The 13,339-nt window shown below is 31.5% G+C and overlaps 2 protein-coding genes across 2 annotated transcripts in view; both read right to left on the bottom strand.

The window, feature by feature from the left end:
- Positions 1–13,339, bottom strand: part of LOC143058220 (uncharacterized) — a 322,046-nt gene that overhangs the window by 56,551 nt on the left and 252,156 nt on the right. The gene's annotated exons all lie outside the window — the stretch shown is intronic.
- LOC143059472 (uncharacterized) lies at positions 9–3,962 on the bottom strand. The gene is made up of 2 exons (XM_076232977.1): positions 3,840–3,962; positions 9–1,914 (listed from the first exon to the last, which is right to left on the bottom strand). Exons 1-2 carry the CDS (start codon positions 3,960–3,962, stop codon positions 709–711), a joined length of 1,329 nt encoding a protein of 442 aa, XP_076089092.1. The 3' UTR covers positions 9–708.

Here is a 13,339-nt window from a genome sequence, read left to right as displayed (position 1 = left end):
TGAAGAAATTGCATAGTGTATGTTCATTTATTTTGGTACAAATCATATCATAGTCATCATAACATCTATTTTATAAAAGAATAATCATTGAATCAAATTAAATAAAATATATGATAATGTATATACATATATGTACATGTGCAATAGGAAACCTGTAAAAAAAATTGAGTTGTAATTTTGCTACATCAAATTAGTTCATCATGTTCAGGACAAAGTAAAGTGTCACAAGATCCTGTTTTCAGGTTGTAAATTTGTGTTATATATAACATGCATAACTTAATCAATAATAGTAGCTTTTATCCTTTTATCTTAAACAATAGCCTTTACTGAAATAGTAGCTCTTACCAAGATTTATCTCAGAAAGTAATACATGTACATGTAGTTGTAACATAACTTGTGCTTTAATAAACCTCAATCATAGCTTTTCAAATGTCTGATGTAACTGGTTTTTTTTATCATTTTCTTATTTACCATTTTACAATGTTATATATATATATACATGTATAACAAACATTAGTTGTTAGATAGTGCTCATTTGTCACAATATAAAGCATAAGCATGTAAGGTTAATTATATCATGTATATTAGTACTTTTGTTTTTCTCATGAATAATAAATGATATATATTGTTACAACAACTAATGTTTATTTTATGAATTCATGAATGATTGAATGTCTTTTTCACATCTGCTATTTCAAAGTCTTTTGATTATTGTTCACAACTGATGCAGTACCATTTACCCCTGGGCTTTCTCCTAACGTTGACACATTTATAATGAAACCATTGGTAAGGGCATTCTCGGTTGTCGCATTTAATCATTCGCCCATATTCTGGTTCTGCGCAAAGGCACCATGTAGACGGCTGGTCATTTGGGTTAACAGTTTCAGTGGTTGATGTTGGCTCTTGTGTAACTGGCATACTGTTTAACTTCTGTGTAATTAGTTCATGTATAACATGGTCTTTGACAAAGGATTCACATTTACTAAGGAGAGTTTTACAGAAGTCTAAGTCTAAGTTTAACCTAACAATAACCATACTCGGTGGATCACATTTTGTATACACAACAAAGTCACAATAACTGCTTTCTGTAAGGTACATTTGAAGTTGTACTTGGGTGTAGTAACGGTGGTTCTGTTTCAGTTTCAGCATATTGTCCAAACAAAAGTTAGAGTCTTTGGCAGGAACTTTGTCGATAGGTGTGTCCTTATTCTTAAACGGGCACTTGACTTCAAGGGTACCTTTACCACAGCAATCGCAAGTAGTTATTCCGTCTGGACTTGCTCCAACAAATGGATGCTTGGAGTTAACAAAGAATCCTGCAAGTTTACATTCAAAGTTTACATGTGTGGTTTTCTGGTGACTGATATAGGCTACACGGGCTTCATCTTCATGTTCAATACCCCAACGGACTGCATCTTTTCTTGATAAGTCATAGCTGTTGTAGCCACACACTCGTCTCACTAGGTTATCTGGTGCTGTTTGTTCTCTCATGCGAAGAACATCATGAGCTTTTGATGCAGTCACGCGACCTTTTCTGTGTTCAAACCATAAGGGGCTCACTGCTTGATTGCGTGTTGCTTCTTCAAGGTGATAGGCCTGAGAATCTGTGACAGTGTACTTTTGATAAGTGTCATTAATATATTCTGAATTTGGAGCAGTATCAGGCTGATGAAGGCTAGTTAACAGTTTTGGAAATTTTTCTGTGGGTAGCGTTTTCTCTACTGGAGGTAGCATTTCTATGCCTGGTATAGTAACGGAGGTAAAAAAGACTGATTTTGGTGCTATGGCATAAAGAAGTTGAAGGTCTGATGTTGATGGTAAAGGTGATGAGCCATGAGCATGAACATTAGGGACCTCTTTCTTGCGTCTGCCTTTAATTTGATCGTAAATTTCTGTCACGGTTGCTGGAGTGACCTACAAAAATAAAACTTATTAGCATTTTTTTTTATTACTGAATGGAAATATCCCACAATCTAAATAGAACAAATTCAAATAATAAATGTAAAAAAACAACAGAGCAATTAAACAAATTATATTTTTCATGATATTATATTCCACCTATTTTAAAATCAGTTGGTAACATGTACTTTAAAACTACAAGTAATGCATAACCTTCAAAGTATGAATGCTGAGGTCTTCAATTCAACGCTGTATATTTTTCATTTTTTTAATTAAAGCATTCCTGCAGGTCCATTTTAAGACGAAACCCGTTTCTAGCATACAAAGTTAAAACCGTGTAATCTTACATCATTTTTTATGAATGTTTTAGCATTTCCTAATTGTGGTTCAGAGTATAAGTTTAGAGACTACTTTTCAATTTGAGGTAATATGAAATGCCCAAAAAATTTGAACAATAATAATAAGTGTAACTAAATGAAACAACAGTATATTATGTAAAGAGAAATAAAGATTAAAGTTAAACATGTTAAATCATTTATATTGGTGATGATTTGAGAAACTCAGAATCGTCAAGTAAATTTAACATGTTTGAGACACAATTCAAAATGTTCAAAAATATGTCAAGCCATTCTGAGAAAAAATGAGAATGTCGAGAATATGTCAAAAAATTTCAAGACAGTATTCAGATGTCAATAATTTGTCAAGAAATTTTAAGACAATATTCAGAATGTTGAGAATATGTCGAGTAAATTTCATATCAATTTAATATAAATGAGAATTTGTCAAGAAAAGTTAGGACACAAGTCATACTTTTGGAGAATGTCGATTAAAAGTTCATGCAAATCAAGACAAAAATTGGTCTTTTCAGACTTTTAAACTTTTGAAGTGAATATATGTTATAAGAGGGACAATATTCCCCAGTATTTATGCAATAACCCTTTTATTGTATAGCAATATAATATTTGAAAGTAAAAACTGGTTTAAACTAAGATTTTGTCGTTGATGACGTCATGATTTTTCAAAGATTTATTGCACTAGTGCAATAATAGAATTTATTGCACGCTAATTTTTGGTTACTTTCTGTGGGAAATATTATATTGCTACGAAAATAATAATAATAATAATAATAATAATAATAATAATAATAATAATAATAATAATAATAATAATAATAATATAATGACATATATTATCAGTAGATTGTATATAGTTCTTGTGGACTGTTCATTGTCTTTGATAACCTGCTAATGGATCTCAAATTATTTAACTGTAAACTTTGGAGTTTTCTATTGTCGGTGAACACACTTGGACCATAAATTTAAAAATTCGGTCGGAAGGGACTAGAATCTTTAACATATACAGTTATAGAATTATGCAGTTTGAGCACAACTGATTTGATGACGCGGGCTAAAATGACAAAGCTTTCAAGGGAAGATTAACAAACAACAAGCACACGGCACTCAGAAATGAGTTGAAAGATTGATCACTACATATATCGTGTAACCATTCAAAGGCTTTAAAACCGTAGAGTTATCGTCCTAAATACACAAAGTTTGCCATAAAACCTTAACTTCCTTCTAAAGATCCAGATACAATTAGCTAAAACACATGAAACGAATGGAAAAACAACTGTCCTATTCCTGACTTTGTACAGTAATTGTAATTGTAATAGACTGAAGCGAACACGAAAGCAATATTAGGTCACTTATAGATCAATATTTGCTTACCGTCATTTTTAAAACTATTACATTTTGGAAAATTGTTTGGCACCTTTGGTTGGCTGTTATGCAAGTCAATGTGACAGTAAAAAGAATACATACACCAGGGTTATCTGCCTTGAACCGAATTATAACGTATCCATCAGAGGGTAAAACAATTGTGTCTTTCTAGGTAGGATTGTGCCAGTTTAAATCAGGATGTCTTCCATTTGCCCAACTTACAGTTTTCAATTTCGCATCAGAACAAAAATTGTTACTATCTGTACAACTAATGTCTATTGTGTCCTGTCCACTATTTGGAACTAATTTACCATCACTGTCATAAGTAGCGAACACCATTTTCATTACGTAGAACAAATGTCCATGCAAATGAACTGAATGTGACCAATTGGCACCACTTCCTATGCTTGATATAATAAACTGATAAACTTTGTCTTTATTGTCATTGTCGATTGTTACGGCATATGTGCACTCACAAATCGTATATGCGCTACATGCGTCACAGTTGTAGTCAACCAAGTCAGGCTGAGCATATGCAGCAACTTTAGGTGATAAAAAATGGTGTCCGTTTACTGATCCAGGGGTATTACCATTCTCACCAGGAAATGCAAAATTGAAAAACATTTCGACAACCTCATCTGAATTTACTTTATCTGTGTTTGAATTTGGATCAATTGATATTACATCATTAAAAGTTATGCACATTCGATTTTCTTTAATGGGATATTATAGAAATAGACAGTTGAATACTCTGCAAGTGGTGTCAGAAGTTTCGCATGAACGTGGGTTGACTTTTTGGGGATTTGGAATGAATGATAGCAGTATTTTTATAATGAATAATAGCTTCTGCTGCGCGGTATTCGTTTGGAGGAAATTCTTCTAATGTTTCTGCAACTAATAAGTATGTACCAATATTCGAGTCAGCGTTCATCAAAAAATCATTTTTTTTCGCCATGATAATACCTCCTTTTCACCTATTTCAAATCCGTCAGACGCAAGTATATAAATTGGTCTATGACATTCAACAAAAACTCGAAAAGGATACATAGTAGCTGCACAAATTACCCTGAATCGATAATCTTATTTTTTCTCTACTTCGAATCGTTCTAATGGAACATCGTTGTGGACCGTGGACGAACTATAAAACCGTCCTCTATTATAATTAGACCAGAATGACATTTAAAACGGCTATATTGTGCCCCAGAGGGATCTTTGGTTTCTGGAAAACGTTTACCTGAGATGTCGAAGTCACCCCATAGCATTTGTTGGTACAATGCATTTTCATCGTCATCATGATTCCAATCTTGTATTATAGCTACAAATACATTGTCCCCTTCTTGTGGCAAAACTACTTTTTGACCCGGTGTTGGTATTACTATCAGTAGACCGTATAAACCCATTGTTCTCTGATCACCAATATGAGCATGATAAAAACTTGTTCCAAGTGGTTTTGCGTTGAATTTATATGTATAGCTTTGTCCAGGTAATATTGGACACTGTGTTACAAATGCAACACCATCAGACCAAGGGCAGCTTTTCTGATGCAGCCCGTGCCAATGAATTGTCGTGCTATGTGTATGCATCAGATTTCGTACATGAACTATGACTTCTTGATTTTCCCTCGCTGTTATTGTAGGTCCCGGGAATCTACCATTGACAGCAATAACAATTCGTGAGTTGTATCCATCAGCAAGAATAAACGTTTCTTCAAGTGATCGTTCAAACTCCTGTCTATTGTCCGACCTACCAGCTTTTCCTTTTTCTACTTTAAGGTGAACTGCCGGTTGCCCTACACCGGTATAAATCATTGTTAAAGCATGCTCTATTGTTAAGTAACATTCACATGTTGAATCACCAAGTCTACATGTGTTGCTTTTGCATGCTTCCCCTATCTTTTGAAATAATGCATACCAATCTTTTTCTGTTTTTTGCAATATAACTTCTTGTGCTGCGAGAAGGGCAACGATAGCAAAATACCTTAAAAAGTTACATTTTTTTAAGCGCGTAACGAAGGTACATGTATGATATTAAGAACAGAGATAAAGTGTCTTTTATAATAACTTGGAATTTTATTCGACTGTCATACAAGTGAGATGTTTAGCTAGCTATAAAACCAAGTTTACTGCACCATTTTGTACATACAAAAATGCCAGTATCAAGCCAGGAATATGACATTGTCCATTCGTTCGATGTATTTGATTTTAACATTTGATTAGGAACTTCCCGTTTTGTGTTTTCCTTGGGTTTCAGGATTTTTGTGATTTTATCTTTTCATGAGCTGATTTAAGGAATATACAAGATATAAAATATGTGTATCAATATAAAAAAAAACAGTTAAATTGATATAGATTTTTGTTAATTGCGATGGTCAATATACCAAATTTCCTCCATCAACTTGCACTGAGAGAGGGAATCTCTTTTTTTATTTTGAGACCCTTTCTCATGATTTGACTTAACATTGAGATAAATATAAAATTTAAATGCAATACGAACTATACGTCAATGTGACATTGGCGAATAGAAACACACATGGTATACTGTTGATTTTTTTAATTGTAGGATATCAATGTATGAGAATTTCATAGGTATAGGCAAACAACGAATTACAAATTTTAACGAATGAAACATTTTGTAAAGGTTTGTATGCAGACTTTAACTTCACATACCGATTTTTACTTATTTCAGCGATATTCTTTTCATCAATCTATACAAATTGCTAGCCACGAAAGTAAAAGAATTCACATATTAAATCTCAATAAAAAAAACAATGCTCCAGATTAATCCGCGATTAGAAAACTGATTCAGTTTATGATATTTTGAATATATAAATGACTGCTTAGGCACAAATATGAAATAATTCGTTGGCGGGATGTGTTGCAGCGACTCTCATAGCCTAACTCTTATTTGATGTTTGATGCTCTTCCACTTTTTACCTTTTTGGCCATATAATTATTTTGATCTGAGCGTCACTGATGAGTCTTGTGTAGACGAAACGCGCGTCTGGCGTATTAAATTATAATCCCGGTATCTTTGATAACTATTGACACTTCATGTTACACTCAATTAAACCGATATTCAAAGGTCTAATCCAAACGTATCGTCAATATCGAACTAGAATTTTGAGCCCGAGGTGTATGTTCGAACTCTACTCAGAAAAATCTTTATATCTATCAAAGGTAACGTAAGTTTATATTTAATGTATATTGAATAATTAGAAACATCAATCAAATGCCCGATCTCGTCTTGTTTTTTTGTAGTTTTCTTATATCATTTAAAAAGATCATCACGATACTAAAGGAACATTCAAAAGTCGAAAATAAACTTACAAAGCCACGGTTAAAAAAAGAATAAAAAATATGAACAAATAACACCATATAGAACGCCACATGCGGGTTGTCGGCTATGTTTGACACGGGGTGGCAATTTCGAAGCGAAGAAAAACTATCAAAGTAAGTCCAAGTACCATTTTTTTTTTTTTTAATTTTTAGTTCCATATAATGCATTGCACGGAAGGAGCTGAAACATAATCTATTTCCTACAAGCAGAAGTTTTCTCAAAAACCTCTCCCTAGTTTTCCGTGTTGCAGATTGAGGCTTCATATGCAAATATCTGGATAAAATCTACTTTAAACGACTTTGCCCCATATCATTTATATAGAATTGAATTCCTATCATAGAATTTAACAAAATATCAGCTTCTTAGTTAAAATAATTGGTTTTAAAACTAGTTTTCATCAAAATTTAAAGTGTCGCTCGGGTGTCAGATTTTGCGTCTCAAGAGGTAGAGGCTTTTGATAAAATAATAATAGATTTGAAGATTAACCGGTCTTCATCTGATACCTTTTATTTCAAACACATCTACGTACTATATTATAATAACAAATTAAAAACTGAGGGTTCTTTCTTTTGCCTGTCTTTTTGGTCTTATGAGACATGTGCTTTTGATTTCATAAATAGTAAAAAATTACTTCAAATATGTTGTTTTAGGACTGGAAAATTATTTCTTTTCCTTTTCAGTCACTATCATGATCTGCAAAAAGTCACGTGAAACCCTAAAACAACATATTTTAGGTCATTTTCAGTATAAATTGATTTGTGGATAAACTTTACTAATGTAAGAATACATGTTGGTTCTGTTTAAAATATTTGAACTTAAAACAATAGACAAATATTGAGTACAGTTGACGATAAATTTCATAACATGCATAAACATGAACGTGGAATTAAGACAGTGCAGGCCAAGGTATATCATGATTTTGTCGTGTACTAAGACAACATTTATAGTTTCCCTGAATACCTGCACATCCGTTTGGTGTCTTAAATAGAAAATTGAAAAAAATATGAAAGTGTATTCTAAAGTTACAAAAAAAGAAAAGAAAAGAAAAGTGATGTTGTATATAGTGATTGTGTTGTTGCAAACTCAAATGAGTATTCATATATATTGGATTTAAGGAAGTTAGCTATTCAGATTCAAAATAACAAGCTTTTCATAATATTATTACGTTTTTATAGGGGATTGATAAAGGAACAACAAGAGCTAAAATTGTATAGGTCCATGTGCTTGTTTTCGAGATATTACCCATTGCAATTTTGGTGGAAAATGTTTTCTCTTGATTTTTCATAGCTCTAAGTTGAATTCTCAAAAATTATTAAAAAATAACAAAGATTTAAAAAACTTTCACAGATGGCTTATAATTATATATGTAGAAGATTTATAAAAAGAAACATGGGGGTCATGGGCATAAAGTTTTAAGGCATTGAAATGGATAAAACCAGAGAATTCCTAAACTCTGACTGAAATTCCTAGACATGAAATGCGAACATCCTTAAAGCAGACAACGAGGAAGGTATAGATATACATGTTGACATAGATATAGGAAGATGTGGTGTGAGTGCCAATGAGACATCTCTCCATCCAAATAACAATTTAAATAACATAAGTTACATTTGCTATATTTGTTCGTATTGCTTTTGAACTTTTAAAGCTATAAAAAAGGGGCGAAATATATCAAAGGGACATCCAAACTCCTTTGCCAAAACCTAGCTGACAACGACATGGGTACAAAAGAAAAAGACAAACAGATAAATAGCATAGAAAACACAACATTGTTAAAAAAAAAGACGAAGAAACACGAACCCCACCGAAAACTGGGGTGATCGCCGGTGCTCCGGAAGGGTAGGCAGATCCTACAATGAATTCTAGGCTTTCAAACAATCATCTTTGAGCGTTCCTGGTGAAGGTAACTCCATTAAAAGCACTTCGGACGGATTCAATGTATACCATGTTGTTTTCTCTACTTATAGCAGCTAATTATCGCAGTTAATATAAAAAAAATCAATTAAATCCACTCCTACTAATTTCGTGTTTCTTCTTAAGAAAAAAGTAAGAACGCATAAAGCTTGAAGACAGATTCAAATTGAAAAAAAGGTTCAACCATATCTAGAGCACAGCAGGTTATTTTATAAATGTTTTTCAGATTCAACACTCTAAAATATAAGGATTTAGCAAAAATGAAGAGATAAGCAGTGTGGAATTTATTTTAAAGTCTACTGTTGTTCATCAGAATTTCCATTTCTTACTTAAATGAATTTTATTGGGGCATAAGCTGCAAAATTTTTTTTTACAGATTTTACTCGAATTTGTATATTTCATTAAGAACATGCTTAAACGTATATCCAATTATAAAAAGTCTAAATGAACAATAAACAATTCATTGACTCGATGATATGTATTTGGATTTCGTGTGTATTTTAGTCTAGATGACATCTAATTCACCATCGAAATTTTAAGTTACCGAAATATAATTTTGTCCCTTGATTTCCCTGAGCAATAATGCTTTCTATTTTTCTTTAAAAACAAAGCATTTTAAGTGTGCATATCTTTGTTACTGTGTATGATAAAATTGTGTCGACTATTTATCTCTTTTTTTTTACAACAAATAAATATTCTTTATTCTTCAAATTGCTTTACTTCATTGTTTAAGCTTCAATAAAGTATCCCTGTTAAATACTTTCTGAGTATCCAGGAAAATACACAGAATATAATAGAATATAAACATTATTTATTTTCCATTAATTAAATCAATCTTTTGAACTTTATGAAAAATACATTTTGAGATACTGTTTTGTTTTCATTCATAAACCTTCGTAGCTCCTTTATAAACAAAGCATACACATCTAAAAATATCAGTTTTTGCTCGGATACATAGTACGACTTGTAAATACAAAAACCTAGTATTGTCAAGAAATAATTAAAACTGTTATACCCTTGATCTGATATTTTGTATCCAACTACTATATGCTTTGCTAATATCTTGTTTTGAAAATTAATTTTTGCTAGAAGATAATGTACTTTCTCCCAAAAATATTTCAGTAATAAAGAAATGTAAATAATCTTCTTTTTTATTGTTGATATCTTTTGTTTCATTTTTTTTTTTTTTTATTTTGCCATCTTAATTTAACCTTACATATATTGATTATACTCTAAACGGAGTTTTCTTTTTTTTAAACTTGCATCCATTCTTTTGGGATGCAGGATTTTAACATCTTAAACTTTGCAATCCAGTTTGTTTTATTAATTAACTTTTTTAAAATAAAACTTTCGGATAAATTTCCTGCACGATCCAATATGTCGTTAATATACACCAATCCACTTTTAACCTAGTTCGGGAAAAACAAGCATTTGTTGCGATATTTAATATATGTATTTCCCCAAATGATTTGTTTTCTAATATTAGAACAGTGATTAGAAAATGTTGATAAACCTCCTCCTGTTTTAACCCAACTTGATATTACTTGTAAATAAGTCCATCTATTGATTTGATATTATTTAAATTCATGTTAAAGACTAGAAAGTTTTTACCAAGATTGTTAAAATATTTAGTAGGAATAATCTTCCAATTCGACAGATTGGTTGTTGTTAATTTGGAGACCCATGAGGCTTTCAGTGCTGAAAAATAACTGTCAAAATCAATCATTCTCAACCCCCCTTTTTGGTATTCGCCAATAGTGTGTTTCTTTTTACTTTGTCATTTTTTCCTTCCCAAATATATTTGAAACAGCAGATTTTCAATTTCTTTCAAGTAAATATCTGGAACTTTGCACGAAGTAGCCAAAAATGTAAATTTTGGTAATATTAAAGATTTTATGATCAATATTTTCCCAACCATTGTTAATTTTCTTTTTTCCCATGTTTTAATTAATGATTTCATGGTATCAATTTTAGGTTCCCAATTTAACTTTTTACATTGAAGTCTATCGTGATCAAAATAAATGCCTAAAGCTTTGACGGGGTTGTCTGTCCAGCGTATGTCCTCAATCTTAACTGCGCTGTTTTTAAGCGCCCCAATCCAAATTCTTTCTGTTTTTTTACGGTTTAGCTTCAACCCTGAGAAAGAACCAAATGTTTCTATTATATTCATAGCTTTAGATATATCTGATTTTGAACTACAAAACAGTGTTGTATCATCAGCTAATTGTGATATTGTGATGCTATGTGTTTTATTATCTATAGTAATACAAAAACCTTTAATGCCTGAGGTTTGCCTCAATCGCTCAGCCATAATTTCGACCGATAAAACAAAAAGTATATAAAGGACACCCATGACGGATTCCTGTAGAGTTTTCAAAAATTTCGGATACCCCTCCATTATTTATTACACACGTCTGTATTCCCTTATATAATGTTTCCACCCATGATATGAATGATTCATTAAAACCAAAATGTTTTAGAACACTTAACATAAATTCCCATTCCAAAGGATCAAAAGCTTTTGTAAAATCAACAAATATTATAGCGCCATCTATTCCGTTTGATTCTGCATAGTCCATTATATCTTGGATTTGCCGTAAATTAAATCCAATAAAACGATTTTTTACATATCCGGTTTGATCTTCATTAATTAATTTAGGAAGAAGTTTTTTAAGTCTCTGTGCTAACATATGAGATAGTATTTTCAAATCTACATTTAATAATGATATTGGACGATAATTGTCTAAAGATAATGGATCATTTTTTTTTTTAATAATAAAGTAAGAACACCTGTTCGTTGTGTATATGAAAGAAGTTTTTCCTCATGTCCCTTATTTAGAACTTTTACTAACATTGTTTTTAATTTTTCCCAGAACGTCTTATAAAATTCAAATGTTAAACCATCTAGACCCGGTGATTTATTTAGCTTCATCGTGTTAATAGCTTTAGTACATTCATCTATAGTAACCTCCCTATCACAAATTTTAAAGTCATCTACATTTATCTCCCTTTCCATAACAGTATCACCTACATATTTATGCAGTAGATCTTTATCTGGAGCCGTGGTTGTATATAATATTTTATAATAGTTTTTAATCATTTCTAAAATTTGTTCTTGGTTTGTTGTTACCTCGTTATTTTCATTTTTGAGTTTGTTAATAGATTTTTTTACTAGTCGCTGTTTTTCTAATCCCAGAAAAAAAAATTTATTCTTTTCCCTAGTTCTATCCATTTCTCCCTTGATCTAATTTGAGCCCTCTTTGCTTTGTATTCATAAATTGTGTCTAATTGTAATTCCAATTGTTTTATATTATTTGTTAGTGTTTCATCTTCGTTTAATTGTTCATCTCTCATTGTCGTTAAGTGTTCTAATTCGCTTTCTAATTTTCTTGTTGTCTCCCTTTAACAGTATAGAATAGATTCGTCTCTAATTTCAATTTTTAGATTGTCCCATAATAAACGGATATAGCTACTGTCACTATTGAGTATACAATTTTCGAACTGATTTATTACTCTGTTGATTGTTCTTTTATATTCAATATCCTTTAAAATAGAATTATTTAGTTTCGAGTATCCCTTCCCTCTTTCTGAAGCCCCTGTCTTAAAGTTTAAAACTATCCCTTGATGGTCAGTCACTTTAATCAGTGCCGGTTTAATTTTACAATATTCAACGAGAGACTGAAATTCTTTTGCAATTAAAATTATATCTATCCTACTAGTTTGTGTCTTATCCTTTCTTTTCCATGTAAACTTTTTTATGTAAAATACGCCAAATATCTATAAAATTATAATTTTTCATAAGACCTTTTGATCTATTAACAGGTTCAGTAAAATTTCGTATTTTTATTTAAGCTTTTCCTATCTAAAGTCTTCAACGCTTCATTGAAATCGCCGGCAACCAGAGTAATGCCTATAGAATTTTCCTTTATAAAATTGTTTACTTTTTTAAAGAAAGAATTTCTATCTATCCTATAATTTGGCGCGTAAAGACAAACTAAAGACAATATTACATTGTCCATTTTCACATTCAATAAAATTCAATGTCTGCATGTTTGTTGATACCTATTGCTACCCCCCTACTTGCCGTAGTTCCATGACTGCAGTGAAAAATAAAATCAGTTTCCTTTTCTAGACTAGCCCTAGTTTTTTCATTGAGATGTGTTTCTTGTAAAAGGGCAATGAAACACTTATTACGTTTAACCCAATCTATAACTCTTAATCCTTTTTCTTTATTTCGTATACCATTAACATTAAGTGTACATACATTAATATGTGTCATTGTAATGATTATTCAAAAGGTAATTTAATTTCGTTGACTTATCTATACGATCTATTCTAACATTAAAGTACAAAATTTCAATTGACAACAGGTAACATTTTGCGACCTTATTTAAACTCGTGTCAATTATTAACCCGTGAAGTACGGACGTACCCAGGTACAAATAATTTGTTTCATCACCTGTTACAATGTG

The sequence above is a fragment of the Mytilus galloprovincialis genome, chromosome 14 (genome assembly GCF_965363235.1).
Source record: "Mytilus galloprovincialis chromosome 14, xbMytGall1.hap1.1, whole genome shotgun sequence".
NCBI lineage: Eukaryota > Metazoa > Mollusca > Bivalvia > Mytilida > Mytilidae > Mytilus > Mytilus galloprovincialis.
Note: the sequence above shows the minus strand (reverse complement) of the source record. Positions and strands in the feature narration are given on the sequence as shown.

Bases quoted from the DNA above. Each gene is read 5' to 3' on its own strand.
- LOC143059472 (XM_076232977.1), bottom strand. From the start codon at position 3,962: ATGAAAATGGTGTTCGCTACTTATGACAGTGATGGTAAATTAGTTCCA. The intron at 1,915-3,839 runs GTAAGTTGGGCA...TTATTTTTGTAG, and splicing joins CTGATGCGAAATTGAAAACT to GTCACTCCAGCAACCGTGAC.